The following is a 22,097-nucleotide window of genomic DNA, read 5'->3' on the forward strand; positions in this document are numbered from 1 at the left end:
ATTCAGCTGGGATTGATGAAGCTCTGTCTTATAAGTTGGCTCGTTACACGACAGGGTAACACACAAAACTGGCAATTCCACAGTGATTCCCTCTATCCTTAGCAATTTTGATGTACCCGTCATCACCCCAGTCTGTTCCCCAGCTGGAAAATAAGAAAATCGATTGGTGTTAGAATCAAAACGCTGATAAAAGAGACATGTTTGGATAAGCAGCTGTTTTAACTCTGGTATACAATTGGAATTATTTTAGGGACTGAATTCTGGAATTACTGATCTGGACGGTGAGTTGTAAAGAATAAGTTGCATCAGGGTGGAAAGAGTGAATTGTTTTCTTTTACATCAATTGCTGATCTGTATACTACGTATAGACTCACTTCAAAAATTAAAATGGCATGAGGTGAGATCATTATCAGGGATAGTCTGCAGCTGGAGTGGATACGAAGTTATAAGTGAATAGGGACGAGTGAAAGTGTGAAAATCCTGGAGATTTCCTTCTTGCCTTATGGAGGAGGAGATTTTCTCAGGGTTTTTTTTTAACCATCATCGTTCTGAGATTGCCTGCAACAGGATAGAGTCTGTGCAGAGCATGAGTTGATTTGGCAAAGGTTATCCCAAACTGCAAGGATACTTCGGCCATAAAAATTGTTCCATATACGGTTACCCTGCCCAAATCACATTTCCAGCTTTACCAAAGTATTCCAGCACCCATTACACTGTAATACTATCTACCTTATTAAACAACAATGTGTATGTTTTTATAAGCTACCCAGATACTGTTTCTTCTGGGAAATCACGTCGAAATGTGTGTATGTGTCAGTGTGTGTGTGTGTGTGTGTGTGTGTTTGTGTGTGTGTGTGTATTCACCCGAAACACAGGAATTATTAATCAAACATTTTGTATCCAATCTGGCCCTGAAGATGTGACTGCTTCTTCAAAACCTAACTGCCATGATTGTAATGAAGGCAGCCAGCGAAGCCTCAAAGCATAAATGGCTGAAAGGAGACAGATGGTGGTAGTTGATGGAAAATATTCATTCTAGAGTTCAGTTACTATTAAAGTATCACAAGGATCAGTTTCGGTTCCACTTTTGTTAGTCGATTTTTACATGAATGATCTGAATGAGAGCACAGAAGAATGGTGGACTAATATGCGGATGACATTAGGTTCGTTAGAGGTGTGGACAGTTACGAAGGATGTATGGATTGCAGAGATAAGTAGATAAGCTGCAGAGCTATCACGACAGGTGGCGAATGCAGTTTAACGCGGTAAAGTGTGAGGTGATGCAATTTGGAAATAATCCAATGTAATGGGCGAATGGTCAGATTCGTGCTTGTGCAGATGAGCAGGGAGATCTCGGTGTCGAGGTACATCGATGTTTGAATGTTGCCTCCCAGGTTGATAGGGTTATTGGGATGGCATATGGTGTGTTAGCTTTGATTGTTAGGGGGATTCAGTTACGGAAACAGGAGATCATTCTTCAAGCCGTACTAAACTCTGTTGCAACCACATTCTGTGTAATATGCACACTTCTGGTCACCATATTACAGGAAGAATGTGCATGCTTTGGAACGGGTTCAGATGAGATTTACTGGGAACTCGCCAGTTATGGAGGGAGATAGCAAAAGGAAAACCTGAGGGAGTTAAGGCTGTTTTCGTTAGGAAAAAGTTTCAGTTGAATTAATTGAGACACATAAGTTAATTAAAATATTTGATAGGTTGGATAGTGAGAGGCTTTTTTTCCTTGAATGGCGATGGCTGGCAGGAGGGCTTTAAAATCAACAGAGATAGATATTGGACAGATGTCAGTGGTAGTTTCTTTCCTCAGATTGTTGTCGGGGCTTGGAACTCTGCCTGCATCAGTGGAGGTATTGCCACATTCCAGAGTATTTGAATGGTCATTGGTCAGGCATATGGACGAGAATGGAATAGTATTTGCTCCATGGGCTTCAGATTGGTTGCACAGGTCGGCGCAACATCGAGTGTTAAAAGACATGTACTGGGCTGTAAAGTTCTATGTTCTACGTTCCAGAATTTGGGCTGTTAATCTGATCCCATCAGTGTCCGAGTGACAAGTGATTAGAGCTTTGTCCTTGTTTCCCTGTGAACAGGTTGTACAGTTGGGTTGGAGATTTGACGTTGCCGCCCATTTCCACAGGAAATTGTTTTCTTTTGTTGTGTTTGGCTGTTAATTTTAACCATATGTTTGTAATTTGTACTGGTAAGTTTAAAAACTGATTGTGATTCAGGGATAATGACACTCTGATGCCCGCCTCTGTGCGAAGCAATACTTCAGACAAGAACTGTACACTTGTAAGTGCAGCGTTACTTGGTGATGGGATACCTGCCTCTGACGTTGTTTTTAGATATCATCTCAGACAGCACAACCATTAAGCATTCACTTCCAGATAAACACAGAGTTAGGTGCTCGCTGAACAGATACACAGGTTGCAGCAAAGAGACAGGAAATTCATTCCATGCCACTGTCCCTTCTCCGTCTGTGATCAGGTGTTTGTTATTTCAAAGAGTACGGACCTGTTTTTAACCAGCCAATAGTTCATTCCATCCTCAATTCCAAAACCAACCACCAGCACTTCATCGGTTACATATCCATTGCAATTTTCATCATAGTAAACTCCTGTAAGGAGAAACATATTAAATGGTTTATCTGTGAAATATTTAATTAGTGTTAATTTAGCTTTGTTTCATGAACACTGACATGTCTGTTTTTACTAACTGTCTTCAAATTGATCGTCCTCACTCCGCACCATGACGTCTGTTGACTTCAATCAATGTTTCCCAATGACATCGCCTCCGCCATTCTCACTTCCTCTCGGCACATCCTTCAGAGTCACAGACGTTTATAGTGTAGAAATGCTTCGATCCTTCGATGGAAATAGTCAATGCTGAGCACATATCCTCAACCAATCTGGTCCTATTTTCCAGCACTTGGCCAATATCCCTGTAAACCGTTCCTATACATCTACCCATCCAGATGCCTTTTCTAATGTTGTATTTGTATCACTCTCCACCACTTCCTCTGGTATTTCATTCCAGACACGTATCATGCTCTGTGTGAAAACATTGCTCCTCAGTTAACTTTTAAATATTTTCCTTCTCACCTTAAACGGACGGTCTCGAGTTTTGGACTCTCCTCCTCTTTATTCGTCCCATACCCATTATTGTTTATGAACCTCCACAAGCTCACCCTTCAGTCTCTTTCGTACCAGCGAACAAGGCTGCAGCCTTTTCAGCCTCGGGCGAAAGTGAGGAGTACAGATGCTGGAGATCAGAGTCCAGATTAGACTTATGCTGGAAATGCACAGCAGGTCAGGCAGCATCTGAGGAGGGAGGAAAATCGACTTCATCAGGAAGGGCTTTTGTCCGAAACTTGATTTTTCCTCCTCCTCAAATGCTGCCTGTGCTGCTGTGCTTCTCCAGCAAAACTCTAATCTAGGCTCTATTCAGCCTCACTCTAACCTTCAAATACTTCAACCCTTGCTAAGTCCTTGTAAAGTTTTTCTGGATCCTTTCAAATTTAACAAAATCTTTCTGAAAGCAGAAAGTCCAGATTAATATAAAATTCTAAAACTGTCCTTACTAATGTCCTTTGCAGCTAGAACATACCAACGCAAAGCATATACTCAATGCACTGACGAATGCTGCTTTCACTACCCTGTCTACGTGTGACTCCAAAATCATGGAAATATGCACGCAGGCCCGAGGTCTCTTTTTTTTAAAATAACACCTCCGTCAGGCCCTGAAACTTATTGCATACATTTCTTTACTTGCTTTAATTGTCTCCTTTCCATCCGTGCTTGCACTGGACCACTATCCCTTTTCTTATTTAATTTCCTTGTTGCACCCAATCACAGACTATCCGTTTTCCAATTGAAGGTCCGACCTTGATTACATTATTCTATTTTATATAATTTTTGTTGTTGTTTTTATATCAATGATTGATAGAGTATCTTGCTGAGATTATTTTCACAGTGGAAAAAATTTACCAGACATTAGCAGAAGACACTGACCATGGTATCTGACCGTGTGAAACGTCAGTTTGCTGCCATGTGTGTTAACACATTCTGTTAACTTACAAAATCCTACACCTGGGGTAATGAAGGAGCTCCACTCTGCATTCAGTAAACTCCAGTTTGTCTCCAATTGTGGGTTGTACAGTAGAAGTGCTTTGTGATTTAAAATGTTGATGAAGTCAATAGGGAATGGTCCTGCACAGGGGGACGACCAGTATCATCATCACAAGGAGCATGTACAGGCGTCGATCTAGCTATTCAGACCACCGTCTTTGCAAGTCATCTCGAGTTGCCACACGAGAGGAGATCAAGAACAGAATAGAAACAGCTGCTGAGAGAAGAGGTGGAGTGGAGAGTGAAGGACTTTCAGCAGGAGACCGAAAGATGTCAAGTTGAAGGTCTCGCCCTTCCTCTTAATCCAGCTACAGTGAGTATAGTGTCTTCATCTTACAATAAAAAAAACGCTGACATGTGCAGGCACTCAGCAGCACATCAGGACAGTTACACCTCACTGTCAGTTCTCTTAGCTACAGCACAACGTTTTGAGCTATTTGCATCACACCGAATGGAGCAGGTCCATTTCTCATTACCATTCATGAGCTCAGTTTGTAGTATGATCTAGCTTTAACTCGATGATATCTGACAGTACTAGACGGCATGTAACACGGCGGGAGTGTCGGCAGGAACACGGGTAAGGGTCATGGTCCATGGTAAACTTTGCAGTAATATTAATACCAAAATAGTGACAGCAAATGTGTCTGTAGATGTATGATTTCTAATAACTTTTCTTAAACGGTCGATAATCTGATTCAAAGACATCATCCAGTGCTCCGCGACTTACCTTCTTTATAATGTTGAAAGGATTTCAGACTTGCATTAATCACAACAGACGTCGGTCCTATCTCTCTCACTGCTTGTTCCAATGCTGCCTCGCCTCCCCAAACCCATTTGTAGTCAGTGATTTTAGCAGCAATTTTATCAGATTCAAATCTGCAGTAGCGTCCATCCTAAATTTTAAATAAAATGTTCAAAATGAATAATCATTAAGATCATAATAAAGCTATTTTTTTCTTTTTTTGACACTGTTCTGAATTCCCACATTGGCAGCCAATTTATTTTCCCAATCTGTGTGATATTAGTTCACTTTTTTTTAGAAAAAGGTACATTGACAGTGACTTAGCACGAAAACAAACCGTTTGTTCCAACTCGTCCACGCCGATCACATATCCTGATTGTAGTCCCATTCACGAACATTTGGCCCTGAACACTTCCAATCCATATACCCATCGGGGTACCTTTTAAATTTTGTAATTGCCCCAGCCTCCACCACTTGTTCAGGCAGGTCATTCCATACATACATGAGCCTCGTCGCGAAACAATTACAACTCAGATCATTTTTAGGGTTTTCTTGTGTCAAAGTTAATATTTATTGCTGAATGTATTCGAAACATTCTACACTGAGACCAAGCAATGATATTGCAAATGAATTGAAATGTGAGTGCATGAAGAACATTGTTTTTTGCCTTAACAATTCAATATCCCAATCAAGCTCACCCTCTGGTTAGCTCACAGTGAAACTACATTAGAAAGAGTTGAGCCTCTTCAGAGTTTTCGGTTGACTCATATGAAAATTGTGATCGTACATTAGTGAATTAAAATCTTCACATGCAGATAAACGTTTCCCAAACCGTCAATAATTGCAACATCAGAATCATTGGATTACAATTAATTAGTATTAGTCTCAGTGCCTATTCAAATATTTCCCCTTTCATCTTCAGGCTCTGCTCTCTAGGTTTGGACTCCGATCCCATGGCTAAAACATTCTGCTCTTCACCCGATCTATGTACGTCATGATTTTATAAACCTTGATAATATCACCCCTCACCCTCTGTTCCTCCGCTTGGAGAAAAGCCCCAGCCTATTCAGTCTCTCCCGATAACTGAACCCCAATCCCAGCAAAACCCTTGTCAATATTTTCTGCACGCTGTGAAAGTTAACAACATCCCCCTTTTAACAGAGCAACCAAACGTGTGTACAATTTTACAAAAGAGGCCTCGTCAATGTCCTGTACTGCTGCAATATGACGTCCCAATACCTGTATCAATGCTTTGAACACTGAAGGTAACTATGCCAAGTGCCTTCTTCACCATCCTGTCTATCCTCGGTTCCACTTCCTAGGAATTATGCACCTGCACTCTTGGCCTCTCTATAAATTCCTGCATGTTGGAAATGATGGAGTATATTGATTGTCTAAAGTATGGCCACTATGCCCGTGTTTAAACGAAAATTGGACAATTATAAATGTGGTGACTTTGCAGGGTGTTGCTACTGTCTGATGGAGTGAAGATTCTGGTCAATCATTTTCAATTACTTCTCACCAATGTTGCAGTTACTTCAGCTTCAGGACACAGGACAGATCATGATGCCAACTTTAGGGTGAGATTAATACTGGGAGTGATATTGGAATGGGTGTCTGTGTGTAGCAGGAGGGATTGCCACATTCCCCAAATTTAATTCCAAGGTGGCTTAAAATGTAGTTGTGGCAGAGTGTGTCAGCGTTCATTCAAACTTGGCTTGGAGAAGGTGTGATGAGTTGCTTTCCAGAACATTTTTGCGGAATTTTTGATTGGTACTATTCTGTTCAAGAGGGAGTTCAAGGCTTTTGACCCAAAGTCGGTGACGGAATGACAATAAATTTCTGAGCCGGGATGGTGAGTGATTTGAGGGGATATTGCAGGGAGATGTGTCAACTGTATCTATTGCCCTCCTTGGCGGAAGTGGCCTTCGGTTTGGAAGATTCTGTCTACAGTCATCAGTCAACGTCACAGCTGCAGCTCGTGGATTGTACATACTGCTGTCACTTTGTGATGATATTGGAGGGAATTAATATTTGTGGATTTGATGCCAGACAAATGGAGTGAATGTCCTGGATGGTGTCAAACCTACTCAGCGTCCAAACATAGAACACTGAACAGTGCAGGCCCTTCGGACCCCAATGTTGTGTCAAACATTTATCTTCATCTAAGATCAACCTAAATACACACCTCTCCAATTGCTGCCGTGCATGAGCTTGACCAGCGGTCGCTTAAATGAGTGAATGTCTCTAACTTTACTACCAAAGCTAGCAGTGCAGTCCACGCATCAAAAACTCTGCAGAACCAACCTACCTCTGGTGTCTTCCCTTTACTTTCTCCAGTGACCATAACCGTATGACCTCTCGTGACAGCCTTTTTCCTAGGTATACGTCTCTGGTTACCTTCCACTTCTTTATCCAAGCCATTTATTTAAAAAAAACCAAAGAGCAAAGGCCCAAGAACAGATCTATTGAAATTTGGCTGTCTGTATATGTAATTGGCTGGCCGATAGATGGGAAGTCATTCATTTGAAGGTCGGAGACCAGTGATCTCCTGCAGGGATCTGTTCTTGGGCATTTATACTCTCTGTTACTGAAATGCTCTCCCACCGAGATATCTGACACCTGGCCTGGCGAATTGCCTCGCTCCAAATCCAATATGGCCTCCCCCAGTCGGCCTATCTATTGATTGCGTCAGTATTACTTCCTGGAAACACCCAACAAAATCATCTCCATCCAGATAATCTGCACCATGGATATTCCAATTAATATTGGGGAATTTCAAATCACCCTCATCAGCAATCTGTTATAGCTGCACGTTTCCAAGATCTACTGTCCAATCTGTCCAATGTCTATAGTAGACAACCAATAAAATAACTGTTTCTTTCTTTGTTGTCGGAGCTGCAGTCATCCAGGGAAGTGGAATTATTCCACTATATCCTTGCCGTTTGTTTAGTTGATGGAAAGGCTTCAAAGATGTTGATAGTGTGCGATTCAGTGATGGTTAAATTATCTCTCTTGTTGGATTATGTCATTGTCTGGCACTTCTCTGGTGAGAATGTTATTTCTCATTTATCTTCGCAAGTGGAGATATTGTCCACACCTTGCTGCATTGGACACAGATTTCTTCAAAATGTGATAAATTCAAATGGTGCTGACAATCGTGTCGATATTCCCCCTGCTTACCTTTTGGATAGAAGGCCACTGACGAAGCAGCTGAAGATGGCTGTACCAAGAAGGCGACACTGAGGAATTCCGATCACATGTGCTGAGTAGAAAGCCGTCAAATAAATGCAAACACCTTCCAGTGTGTTCGATACAATTACAACCAAAATAACTTTTTCTTCCAATTTGAATTCACTGCAGATTTTCTTGGCCTCCTTGACGTCATGTCATGCCTTGATGGAAAGGGGTGTCATTCTGAATTTCAGTCTTGAGACCAGGTCGTTTCCCCAACTATGGAGTGTAAATTAGGGACGAAAGGTGTACTGAATCACAAGCCGAGTATTCGTGCTGGAGTCCAAACTGAGGCTACCAAATTGGCAATTTATAATACTGAGCAGTTCTGATCCCAATGCCAATATAATTCATTCAGGGGTGAGTGAGGTGATCAACATGAGAGGACAACGACATGCAAATGTGTTCAGCATTGCTTGTAGATTTAGGGATTGGGAAATATCAAGTATCAGTTGAGGAAGGGTACACCTGCTGTTATCTGACCTCACTGCACCACGTCCCAACCCAGCCAAACACACCCCTACTCAAAGCTGTGTTGTGATCGTCACCCCACTGCTCTCACTCAATCACTTACTGTTGGTCTGTTACCCAAGATCAATACCAGCCCTCAGGATGTTGTTGTAATGAATGTTACTGCCTTCCTGTTGAGCAGGGCCACTGGCCTCTGGCTGGTAATGACCACTCCTTGGCCCTGTCATTTGTGCAAAGCACTTCTCTTGTCCAGCACGGTGCCTGAGTGACAATATCGACACTGGAGCTTCATGAAAAGAGGGGACTCTGTTAATGTTGATTTGCCATCACCTCCATAAAACATAGCCAGAGAATAGGTTTAGTTTAGAGTGATGCCCAGTCACCAGATCATGTACGCCTGTCATATGACGAGACAGTTTCTTTCATTCATTTGTTTCTTTGGCCAATGAAACGCTGGAGTTTGGAGAGTAGAGTGCGTGGGCAGACAATGAATTAAAGTCTGCGTTTCCTGTGGCCTCAGGCTACCACAGGAACAATTTAACAGTGTTGACACAAACCCAAAACAAAAGCAACTGCTGTCCTAGATAATAACGCACAAGTCATCTGCAATGAATCCAGACATGAGAGTGTGGACGAGCTGTTGTTAGGACTTGAAGAATGAACTGAAGAACAAGGTGAAACTGTGTGGCATTGAAACAAAGAGCTGGGATTTGCACGCAAGAGGCTGATCCCAATCAAATCCAATACTCGGGTCAATTGTGACATGTAGACAGACAACAACGGCGTCTGGAGGAACAACATCAACTGTAAAGCAACTTACGCAAAACCGTCTCCTGAGTATCGATTCAAGCCAAGTTTCTTAATTACACCACAATATGCCAAATGTCAACCCAGCAAGTTGCACGGTAAATGACATTCCTAAAGAGTAAACACCTCTCTTAACAAAGGACAATATTTATACACAGACCTACCAACGACATGAGCACATAATTCGAAGATTTCTCATCAAACGTTTATAACTTCTCATAGCTCACACTCCAAAAGTTTTCATGTAAAATTGCAGCTTATATTAGAGTGACTGACCAGCATGATGGCGTATATGGGAGAAGCAGACAGACTAAAAGTGGTTACCGTTATTCCTGACTCTTCAGATCTGTCCTTCGCTGTGTTAGGATGTTAACTGTTGTTGTGGATGGTGCACGTACCCGTCTGAAGGACAGAACATGCTGAATGTTCCGTTGATTCAGCTGAACATCACCTCCACATGCGAACTCACAGTATCATAGAATCCCCAGAGTGTACAAAATGCCCATTCGGCCCTACTTTATCCCTGTAACCCTCAGTCTCCCATGTCTTAGACACTTAACCAATAATTCCCTGCTCACTATGATTAGCTTAACATAGACAATCCCCCTAACCTCCACATCCTTGTACTGTGGAAATGGTGAGCATTAATTCACAGAAATTGTAGTACTCTTAACTCCTCAGACGCATTGGCTGAGGGTACGAGGTGCTGTGTCAAGATGTAGGAGAGCATTCCAAGATAAGGTTGTGATGACTGAGAGTGCTGAAAGATTATATTCTCTCAGCCTCCTTAATGCTGCTTGTACAGTGACACTTTCAGAAACCTGTGGGCAGATTCTCAGGGAAGGATTGACACGGATCCAGGATGGCAGTTCCCGTTTGAAAAGCGCTGCATTCCACGGTCTATTGCCATGGATATTGGAAAATGTCCGTGCTTTTGAAAACCACATTAGGATTTTCATTTGAGTTATTTACTGTAACGGGCATCTTTTTTGCACATACAGTGAAATGTGTTGTATTGTGCTGCCACGCTGCAGCACCATCTCAAAACACATTTAAAGTCACAAGCGACAATATAATGGAGAAAGAAATGGAGAAATAAAGAGAACGTCCAACTTCATAGTCCTTGCTAAGTGCTCCATCATGGACATGCTGGTCAGGCATGTGTCCCCTTCTCTATCACCGTCGGAATGAAAGTCGCCCAATCTTTGGCAGCATCTTGACTCAGCTGATGCCTTGGTAAAAAGGAGGTCTTGATGGACCTCAGCAAAGTAGTTGGCACTGATGCTGCTTGGCATGACATTGGTCCAAACACGATTCTGTTGTTACCACGAGGCTGCTTTAGACATCATTTACTAATGCAATCACTGCAGTTGCTGCCGGATCTTGTACTGGGCCTAAGCTCCATTGCTGCCTCCATGAATCTGTGATGGCGACCTGCATTGACAGGTACCCTAACTCACCTCCTCCCCATCTCCATGAATCTGTGCTGGACACAAATCATGAGAGGAACCCGAAAACATCTTTCCCCTCCCTCCATTAATCTGCGCTGGATAGCGACACTGACAGAAACAAAACCAATCGGCACTAATCTATGATGGATGCAGTAATGACAGGAAACCAAACTCACCTTTTCTGCCTCCATGAATCTGAGCTGGATACAGATACTGACAGGAAACAAATCTCAGATCCGCTCTGCCTCCGTCAACGCCTGCTGGATACAGGCATTGACAGAAAACTAACCCACTTGCACGCTACCTCCATGAATCTGTGCTGGGTGCGGATGCTGCCAAAATCCCAGACTCACCTGTACAGCTAATTTTGTGAATCTATGATAGACGCAGACATTGCCATGAACGAAAACAGAGCTCATCTGCTGCCTGCACGAAACTGTACTCAATACGGACACTGCCAGGGACCTAGACTCGTCACCGCCTGAGCAGCCATGAATTGGCGTCAGGACAGGAGCAATAAGCAACCCAAACTCTCTTGGCTATCTCCGTTGTGAGTCCATGCTGCTCGACACACTCACAGGTTTCGCTGCTCTTCACCAAGAGGTAATTAAAATAAACTCCAATAAAACTTGCATGTGAACACAGACAGGACAGAAGAAATGAAATAAAACGAAATGAGAATCCCGACTCCACCACAATCTTACTAGAAGTCTTGGGGATTTACCTTTCCTGTGTAAGGGTAAGTTTCCTCAGAGTTGATGCCTTGAAATTCAATCACTTGAAGAAAGCCGTGCCATGCGAATCCGATGGAGCATCCATCAGTTGGTTTACTACAATCAATCAGATTCTGTTCACTGAGAGAAACCAGGTTTCCATGTCTTTTTGCCCACTGTCCTTCTATGCTACCAGTTGCACTGAAAGCCCAGGAAGAACGACATTGACCCTAGTGTTGACAGAAATATAACCACATTAAATCATATTGATCGAAAAACGATAGCCAGTTTGCATCTACATTCATTTGGAACACCGTCTCACACGAATGCTCTTCATCTAAATGTTTGTTCAGGTTTCTCAGAATTACACGGAACCTGTGAATATCGGTGTGCCTGGGTTCAGATGTGATTTGATTTATGTATTGTCACGTGTCGCGAACAACAGTGAAACCCTTTGTTTATGACCAAAAGAGGCACATGATAGTACGCGAGGATGAAGATATCAAAACAGAGTTGGACAAATGGTACTTCGCAGAGAGTGGGCACAAGGCAAATTCAATGTCAGCAAGCTCAGTAGGATTTGAGCTAGAGAGTTTCAAAGCAGACTAAAAACAGCTGGGGAAAAGCTGTTCCTGCACCTGCTGGTGGATGTGTTCCAGCTTTAGTATCTTCTACCTGACGGAATGCATGTAAGTAGTACATTACCGGGGTGAGGTAGGTCCTTGATGATGTTGCCTGCCGTTTCATGGCAGCGAGATGTGTAAATAGAGTTCATAGATAGAGTATTCGATTCAATGATCGTCTGGGACTCGCATACAACCTTCATTAGTTTGTTATGATCCTGAGCTTCGCAGTTGCTAGACCTGGCCTTCCGGACCCAGACAGTATGCGCTCAAAGGTGCAACTGTCGAATTTAGTGATGGTCCTTGTTCACATGCCAATATTCCTGAGCTCTCTGAGGAAGAAGAGGCATTGTTGTATATTTTCCAACGGCACAAACACATGGTATTTTCCGGAAAGTGTGTCCATTATGGTCAGTCTAGGAAATTTGACATTTCCATTCTCTCAACCTTATTCCCATTGATGTAGATGGAGCGTGTTGTTCTCCTTACATTCTGAAGTTAATTATGTGTTCTTTAATACTACCGGAATTGAGAGAGAGAGAAGCTATTCCCATTGCACCACGTCAATGATCCCTCTATCTCCATTGTGTCTTTTCATTCATCGTTAACAAATCTCCCTCCTGTTGCAGTGCTGTCGTCAGTGAATGTATAGATGGTGAACGTTCATAATTCGTGTGTGTATAGGTAGTACAGTAACTACCTATTGGGGGACGCAAGTGGTGAAGGTTATTCGGGAGAAGGTACAGTTGCCTATCTTCAATGATTGTTTTCTGTGGATACAGCAGATAGCTGCGGATACAGTTGCAGACGACAGAATCATGACCAATGTCACAGGGTTTTGAGTTCAATGTGGCAAAAGTGTGATAAGAGTGTTGAAGGCAGAGGCATAGTCAATGAGCAGGAGTCTGACAAAAGTGTCCTATTCCCAATGTTCAAGGCTTGCAGGGCGAGAGATATTTCACCCACCGTGTCTCTGTTACTTTAATAGGCAAATTTTAATTGTCAGAGGGAGGCTGGGAGAATGGAGTTGATGTGGGCCCTCACCAGCTTTTCGAAACCCTTCATGATTATTGTGCTCAGGTCACTGGTCTGTATTCATTAAGGAACAATGGATGAGTTTTGTTTCCTCACTTACGAATATGATGGTGGTCTTCTTGAAGCAGGTTGGGACTTCAGCTTGTAGAAGACAGAGTTTGAAGATGTCGGAGATTTTTCCGCTAGCTGGACCACACTGGAGCTATGTTGCCTGGCGGGGACAGTGTTTGGGCCAAGCAGCGTCCTGAGGGTTATTCCCAGGAGGACTAATCTGATTTCTACAGCAGTGACCAACAACTTGAAGCACTGATATGTAAGAGGATTCTTTGGTTATGAAAAGTCTTCTTAATACCAAAACTTGACTCATTATTCAATTTCCTCTCTTGACAAATTCGCAAAATGCATTGGCTATCAAGGGAGCATAGCATGGCTCTCAGAGAGGGACATGATGAACGCTGTTTCCGATTGGTTACAAACGACCATGGTGTTCGAGCAGACCAAATAGCATCTCATGGCAAAATGCACAGGCTCCAGTTGTATGGGCCTTGCCCATGAACTTTGGCATCTGGCATGTGCTCGTCCCCAGTCCAGGGATCGACCATAGTCTGGTGCCAGGGCGGGGAGTTGTCCTTGCGTCTGCAATCCAGAGTCTTGGTTTCAACAGTCCTTTGGCTACAAAGTGACTAGTTCGGGGATTGGGAACGGTTGTCACAGGGAGAAGAGTTTGCAATTCTTCACCTCTGAGGGCTGTGCGTTGAGAGGTCTGGGAGATTGCAGTTATGAGCGAGGTTGGGTGATAACACATTCAGCAATGGTGAATAAAATGAATCTTGGATGGGAAGGGATTCCATAAAGTTGTTGGATGAGGTGTGATGGTGTTAGCAGCACAGCCTTACCTCTGCAAAGCTTGCTCCTCTTCCTTCCACATGCGGCACCAGGCTCTCAGTACACACATTGATCCTATGTGACCATGTCATTAGGCATCATGGTGGTGCAGTTTTATTAAGGCTTCTCTCCACCGAGAGAGAAACAGCCAGGTGTAAGGTCAAGCTGATACCACATATCGAAAAGGATCAAATAACGTACGAGGTTAGTCACACTTGCCACTATACCTCATTTTCCTTCATTGTCTCAGATTTCATGAATACCAGTTTCTGGGTTGGGCAGGAAGGATCGGACACATTGTTGCAGTCTGCTAGCCCTGCAAGGGTTTGTTCAGTCAGTCTCGCAGCAATTGTGTCTGTCGGGCGTGAGGGAGCACTGACAATGCTGAGCAGAACTGGGCAGCAGTTTGGAGGTGGAGGCTCAGCCACTTTTATGATATCTGGAGTCTGGGTCTTCGGAGTGACCTGTGTGTTTTCCTCCTCCAGCAGGGCACTGTCCCTATTACTTGTGATTAGAAAGTGGCACCTCTACTACAGGCCTGTGGAGCAGTTGGCGATGGGGTACAGCTTTGTGCCCATGGCCAGCAGACGCTGAGGGTGCTGGGCCTGCTTCTCCATGGCAACTGGCATACTGTCCTTGGACTTTAGATGATTCATTGATTGGGGTATCTGGGTCCCCGCAGAGTATCTGTCATCTTTCAAGTGTACATCCCTGTCTGCTGCATCTGCTGCTCCCTGGTACATGTTGATTTTTGCCGACACCACGGTCTCTTTTGCCCGTCCCGGGTCGCTGGCAGCCCTCTGAGTGCTGTAGGAAATGACACAGTGAGGTGCTTACCAGAAAGTGCTCCCACACCCTCAATAGCTCACATTCCCAGGGAGCTGGTGGTGTGAGCTGGACGCAGCTTTACTGATATTTCCTCTGAGGCCGCAATACTTTCATGCTCAGAGAATGAGGAGGTGTCTTCTTTTGCTGTGGAGCTAGAATAGATGCTGATGGAACCGACAGAACACGAGAGACAGAAGTTTCTGGGACCAATGCAAAGACACACTGAAGAATTAATGAGACTGACAGAGTGCTAACAAGTCAGTGATTAGTTGTATTTTCTCGCTTAGTGGAATGTGGGTGTAGCATGTTTTCTTGTGAGAAACAGGAGTCACTCCTCACAGGCTGAGGAATCTGGTGTCAGACATCTCTCCACCAATCCAAGAGCTTTCTGTCCTCAGGTGTTCTCTCATCTCCCGGAATGACAGAAACGGAAGGATTGAGTGAGAGATTTAAGTTATGCATGGCTGTTGGTGTTGGTGCATGACAGGAGTTATTCCGAGGTAGTGAAGTGGCAATGCCGATGCGATTTTGGTTTTGAAGATGAGGAAGACGTCAGTGACAGCATGAATCTGGGTAGGATGGAGTGCTGAGGCTGGGATAGAGTGAGTAGGAGGGGGCAGGTGGGTGTTCACAGCGATTCTGACACATAGCATTCTGATGGCAATGTTGGTTGTTTTTCTGTAGCATTCTCTGGCATGTTCGAAGGCATTCCTATCTGAGCAGGGCAATGTTACCATGCTCGTGCTCATGTGGGTTCACAGCAGCTTTTTCATGATGGCTCAGCTCCCAGGATATCGGGCACTAATCAGGAATCTATTGAATTGCACCGGGAAGAATGTGTGGGAAGATTAGACACGGAGCGGATATGGGGATGTTATCGCTGCATTGTCGTAGCTGACGAGATGCTTTTGATAACGTCGGTGAGAAATCTCACTGAGCCTCGTGGTGGTATCCCTCCCAAAAATTCAGTCCAACTGACACTTAGTGAATTACAGTATAATCTGATCTTTTACAGTATAATCCGATCCATCATCACATATCTTATCATGCGGAACTGTGGATGTCTGCATATCAAACTGAGATTGCAGACTGGTAATGAATCATCTGGTGTCCCTTTTTGATATGTAGGGAGGGATACATGGCGGTTTGAAAGGGGATGAAACATGTCCCATCCTCTGAGTAATGTATGAAGTAAATACTTCATATACTTACCAGCAGGCTCTGCCCTCCTGTCGATCAGCCTTGTCAAGTTGGAGACAATGATTGAGAAAGGTACAACGCCCAACCGAAGTGAACTGTGCATGTGTTTTTAAATTTGGGGTGTCGAGCAAATGATCGAATATTATTTGAATAAGACTGGACATGGTATCACAGGGAAGCTTGGTACTGCAGCTTGCAACATTATCATGATTGAGTTGTACCAATTTACATCTGAACTTATATTTATTACAGCGGAATTGTACTTGTAGACTTCAATTTTACAACTTAATCTAACCATTGAATTTGTTTTTGCGGTAAGATTTCTCCAGATATTATGAGTAAAAGCACGAACATTACCATTGATACATATACCATGCTGCCTTGCCTGACCATAATCAATACCAGGAAACAAATGCAACAAGAAAACAGGAGAAGCAATTTGGGTTAAAAATGACCTACTGAAACTGAGCCTTTCCTAACAATTCCCACAAGCTGATCATAACGTCCAATCCTGTTGAAAAATTAATGTCTGCACTTAATAATCTTGAGAGCTTTTTCTGATTTTTACCTGGTTTTTCACTGGAGTAACTAAACCTTCTCTTCGCCAGTCAACAGTTGCAGTTCTAAATTCAATGGGACTTTCTTCAGATTCAATACTTTCATCTCTTTCATCAGCTTCAATTTCAGTCATGTTAACAGCTTCGATTCGGCGATGTCCATTCATGAGCTTATTGAACTCTTCATTGGTCTGAAAATTCAAACACATTGGTGAAATGATTAACTTTTAGTGGTGATTATGTAGAAGAAGTGTCAGTAACGTAAGAGAGCTACATTCTACATATTCGCTGACTATAGCATGAAGTGCGGGCAAAGCAATGAGGGCTCTCGTTACTCGTGTTTAATTTTTGACTGAGCAGCAGGCAAATAAGTGGCCATCCATTTCGTACCAATCCAATATAAAGCTGTGTGAGAAGCGTCGAGCAGCTCAAATATCTCTTTTCGATCGTTCAGTTACCAAAATGGCAGGAGCTTTATACATGTGTTTCATTTTGGAAGAATCAGTTCGATAGGCATTTCTGATCATTAAAACTTGACTGGTCAATTTCACTATGGAAGGATAGGTTAAGTCACCTCAGATTGGTGGGGTTTATTGGTGTTTGAGATTAACCTTCCCAATCAGGAGGATTTCTAATTCCATCACTGGCTTGATCTGATTTCCGGATAATACGTTGGTCTTGAGTTGGCCTTTGGACTAGTGGATTTAGATGCGAAACTCAGATTGTTCATTTTCATGAAGATACTGGATTGGAATGGTTAGAAAAGGACCAGATTTGATGCTATCCATCATCACATATCTTAGCATGCGGATCTGTGGATGTCCGCATATGAAACTGTGACTGTAGACTGGAAATGAATCATCTGGTGTCTCTTTTTGATGGATAGGGAGGGATACATGTCGGTTTGAAAGGGGAATGAACATGTCCCATCCTCTGAGTAATAAGCGTGGCCCTCGGTTCATGCAAAAGTCAGAGTTGTGCCTGCCTTTTTGCAGGCTATATGGAGCATGCCTTGTTCCAGTCCTACTCTGACCCCTGTCAAAGTTCTGTCTCTGATCCATTGATTGTTGCTTCCTACTCTCACCCAGAATTAGAAATAGTAATCAATTTTATTCCGAATTTCCACCCTTCTCCCAACTTCACCTGGAATCTCTGTAAATCTTCCTTTCCTTTCTTGATTTTAGAGTTTCAATTTAAGGGCGAGACCATCTACTGTGTCCCGCAGTTATGTTGAACTACGTCTCCTCACACCCTGCGATCTTCAAAGATTCCATTCCATTTCCCAGGTTCTCCACCTGTACTGCATGTTCATCGGTGTCACCACCCACTGGGGTGTTTGTAACATCTTCGTTTTTCCTTACCTAAGGACTCCTCTCAATGCCGTTGACAGGCATTTCAGCTGTCTCACTCAGTTTGTGCAATTATTTCCTCCCCCATTAGAACATAGCAAATAGAAACATGAGTAGACTAGTGGCCCCTCCACCATGCTACATCATTACATTCAGCCTCTCCCTATCGCTGGAATCCTCCAGTCCTGCCAAAATAATTGTAAATCTTTTCGGAACCCTTTCAAGTTTCACAACATCTTTCCGAGTGGAATGAGACTAGACTTGCACGCAATATACCAACAGTGGCCTAACCAATGTCCTCTACAACAGCAACATGACCTCCCAACAGCTCTATTCAATAACATGACAAATATAGGGGAGAATAACAAACGCTTTCTTCACTGAACTATCTTCCTGCAAAGACATTCAGGCCTCAGAGAGAAGGAATTCCTCTTCATCTCGATTTCAAAACGCTGTCCATTTATTGTAATTCGATGATGTCAAGTCCTAGCCTCTCTCATTCGCGTCAACATCATCTGTGCACTCACCCTGTCAAACCCAGTAAGAACATGTAAATTTCAAAGGGATCACCTGTCATTCTTCTAAACCCCATTCACGAAAGTCCCAACCTGATTAGCCTTTACTTGCGTGACAATCTTTGTTGCAGTTGTTCCCCTTCATCCCAGAAGGAAAATAGGATTATTTCTTTCTTCTCTTTCCATAATCCCATTCTCTGTTTTCTGTTTAGCGAATAAATCCTCAACCAATGCCAATATGTTACGCATTTCACCATAATCTTTTATTTTGTTTAGCAACAGCTGATGTGGCCCTGCATGAAATGTCTTTTAAAATTGCAAGTGAACACAATCTATTGGCTTTCCTGTGGTTAAAAAAGTGTTGCCTGTTTGTTCACTTATTAACATTTGTGTGCACATAGGTCCAGCAAGTTATTAAAGAGGCAAAATAAATATTTGCCTTTAATGCAGAGCAAAGACAGCATCAATGTGGGGAAGTCTTGTTGCGATTGGACAAAGTCAGTCAGACAGCACAGAGGGCACTGTGATTAGCATTGATTTCACTCGTTGCGGAGGAATATTTGGAAGGAAAGTTGAAGCAGGTTAATCAAAACTATTCCTACGAAGAAGAGAGTTATCACAAAGAAACAGTTTGACAGACTGGGTCCACTTCTCATGAGGGATGAGAACATTGAGTGCTGAACTTACTGAAACAAATAAGATAAGAAGGCGATTGACATGGCTAATGGTGAGAGAATGCTTTTCTTGATGGGAAAGGTGAGTACAGAACAATGTCCTGGCATAGACATTGACGCTACTATTTCCTAATCTATGTGACTTAACTCTGTGATCTGCCTGTGTTGTTCGCAAGTCAAAGCTTTTCACTGTGCCTCGGTACACATGACATTAAATTCAATTCGATTCATTCAATTCAATTAAGTTCAATTCAGCTCAATTCAATCCAATTCAATTCAATTCAAGCCAATTCAATACAAATCATTTCTTTTCGATTCAAGGGATGCTGGTGTAATGCTGATGTCATTAGTCACATTTTTTTGAAGTGCCGAGAAAGGGGAAATGACCAACTGTCCTGAGGAGCAATAATACAGAGAGCAGGATTATTCTTTAATATGTTTGGAAAGCGGGCTAGTTTATCCGCTGTGTATAAAGTTTAGCCAGCGATAGGTAGGACAGAGGCAGAGATCCAGCAGACTCAAGAAGAATATTATAGCCGAAGGGAGGAGCCTCCACAGTACAGAATGCAACTCCGGCGTCCAGACTTCATAATAGACAGCATCGATGAAGGCTCAACAACACAAAGGTGTATCCATGCCGTCCATAGGGTGTGCTCAAGCCAGCCAGTTCTGTATAATGCAAATTAGTTGCACAAAATATGATTATGCAAGTGAGCAGAAATTGTCAAATTCAGGGGATTGCCAATCATTAGAGTTCTCTTCCAAGAGAGAAATGGAGACTTGAGTCATTGAATATCTTCAAACTTGAGAGAGATTATTTTGATTTCCAGAAGAGTAACGGTGAATGGAAGCCTGGAATGAGAAGGAAGGAATAAACAAATTGGAGTAAAGTGAGATCAGACATTTAGTGTACTGAATGAGTGAGTCAGCTTGGGGGACCAAATGACCAAGTGCTGCTCCTGTTGCTGAATATAACCTTGTACCAGCTTCACAATTTCCCAATGACCGGCATCAAATAGATCGTAGACGATATATCCTGTACACACCAGATCTCCAAACTTGTTCATTCCCAATTTAGATGTGCGTTTCCCCAATGAGTGCTCGAGGTTGTGTTGTTCGATGTATCTCATATTGTCCTCCCATATCATTCTCCTGTAGCTCTCCTCGTCCTGAATAAACAGATTAATATAATTAGACTCCAGCTTCTTTCATTCATAAAATAATATAGACGCATTAAAAAACAGTTTGTGAAATCTGAAATAACATTTTCCTGTCAGGATTCACCGTCCCACCCAGATGTGAAAATGATTACTGAGGTTACCCAGACCCAACTCAACATAATGCACCCATCGCAAAACCTGTCGAGCTGCCAGTCTGAGAGATTCATGCTGAAAGTGAATTAAAATTAAATAGCTGAACAAGAGTCCATGCCTGAAGCAAAATTAGGCCAGTGGTAAGCATGGCATTTTTTGCAAAACAGCTGAGGCCACTACATGGGCAATTACTGTCCATGTATGTATCTTCTTAAACTGTTGTGTGAGAGAACTGCGTTAAGCTGCCAGCATAGTAAAGTGGGTTTCGGCAAAGAGATGCTTCATTGAATGGGCCGCTTGGGATGATCAGACGGCTCCCCCATCCCTCAGTCTCCAAGATGCCCACTTACAAATGCCTCTTCAACACCAAGAATGGATCTTAATCTTCTAGAGTCAGATTTGTGTTTTTTGTCGTAAATCCAACAGGAATGCAGCGGGATCCTAGTAAATTAAGATAAACCAAGTCGCTGCTGATTCACTTTGTGTTTTGTCAGTTCATTAATGAAGATAGAAACTTGTAGAATACCATTGAATTTCAAGATCAATATTTTCTCAATGTCACTTCACTCAGCAGATGCCTCTCATTGACTGCAACTACACATTCTCAATCTCTGACAATTGTGTGCAGTCCATTCTTATTCTGAATGAGCTGAACAGTACAGACTCTCCTTTTACCTTGGTGTACTGGTTCCCACGTTGTGATTTCCAGTTTTTCCAGTCTTCGTCCAATTTTGAATCAAATTTGTCTGTTGAGACTGCAGCCAGAATAGATACCTCCACACTGCACAGCAACAGCCAGACGTTCATGATGCACAACCTAATACGCAGGACCAGTAGGTTTTAGACAGGGAGTGGGCAACTATCAAGTTAGCTGTTTCCTTATTCTGAGAAGAAACAATACACATTGTACAAATAATACAAACAATAAAACAAACAACATTTCATCCAATGCTGAAAGTTTAATGTAATTCACCTTCACGAGACATCGTCTGTGGACTGGAATCTTCCAGCACTAGATTGATCAAATTAATGACGTACCAAATTGAAAACCAAATATTGGAAACAACACAGTATGATGAAATTGTACTTTTCCATAAACTGCCTCCGTGTGATGAACGTTATTTGAGTCACGGTCCACAGTTCATGTCGTGATAATTATATTGCAATAAGTTCTTAGAAGGTTTGACTGTGGGATTAGCAACAGGAAAAGATGTAAATGTATCAGTATCTACTGTCACTTTAGACAATGCAAAAAGCATCCGAAGACTACATGTAAACCGTGAGTTGAAAGCGAAGGAAGAAATTGAAACAAATTCAATCAAAATGAAAGATACAGGTAAAACAAATCAAACCGAAAAAGCTCGTATGTCCTCAGTAAAAAGATAGAATTAATAGTTCCCAAATTGAATGTGTGCAGCATTTTTAAAATGTTGATGTCAAAAGTCACAAAGAAATGGATATGACATGAAAGTTGTTTTAGAGATGTGTTTCTAAAATGATCACGGCAGGGAACATTCAATTGAGTATTCAAGAATCCTTCATGTTTATGAAGTCA

The 22,097-nt window shown here is 42.6% G+C and overlaps 1 protein-coding gene across 1 annotated transcript; it reads right to left on the reverse strand.

Annotated features, from left to right (window-relative positions):
• Positions 1-43: 43 nt before the first annotated feature.
• On the reverse strand, positions 44-21,359 carry LOC140466544 (testin-2-like). Its single transcript, XM_072562018.1, has 7 exons — positions 21,218-21,359; positions 20,276-20,398; positions 16,703-16,882; positions 11,575-11,793; positions 4,873-5,038; positions 2,533-2,665; positions 44-143 (listed from the first exon to the last, which is right to left on the reverse strand). Exons 1-7 carry the CDS (start codon positions 21,347-21,349, stop codon positions 44-46), a joined length of 1,053 nt encoding a protein of 350 aa, XP_072418119.1. The 5' UTR covers positions 21,350-21,359.
• Positions 21,360-22,097: the final 738 nt, after the last annotated feature.

Source organism: Chiloscyllium punctatum, chromosome 43 (genome assembly GCF_047496795.1).
Source record: "Chiloscyllium punctatum isolate Juve2018m chromosome 43, sChiPun1.3, whole genome shotgun sequence".
Lineage (NCBI taxonomy): Eukaryota > Metazoa > Chordata > Chondrichthyes > Orectolobiformes > Hemiscylliidae > Chiloscyllium > Chiloscyllium punctatum.

Excerpts from the sequence above, each read along its gene's own strand:
- LOC140466544 (XM_072562018.1), bottom strand. The coding sequence starts at position 21,349 with ATGAACGTCTGGCTGTTGCTGTGCAGTGTGGAGGTATCTATTCTGGCT. Across the intron at positions 20,399-21,217 it reads GTGGGAACCAGTACACCAAG|GACGAGGAGAGCTACAGGAG; the intron begins GTAAAAGGAGAG and ends CTGTTTATTCAG. Across the intron at positions 16,883-20,275 it reads TGAACAAGTTTGGAGATCTG|ACCAATGAAGAGTTCAATAA; the intron begins GTGTGTACAGGA and ends TTGAATTTTCAG.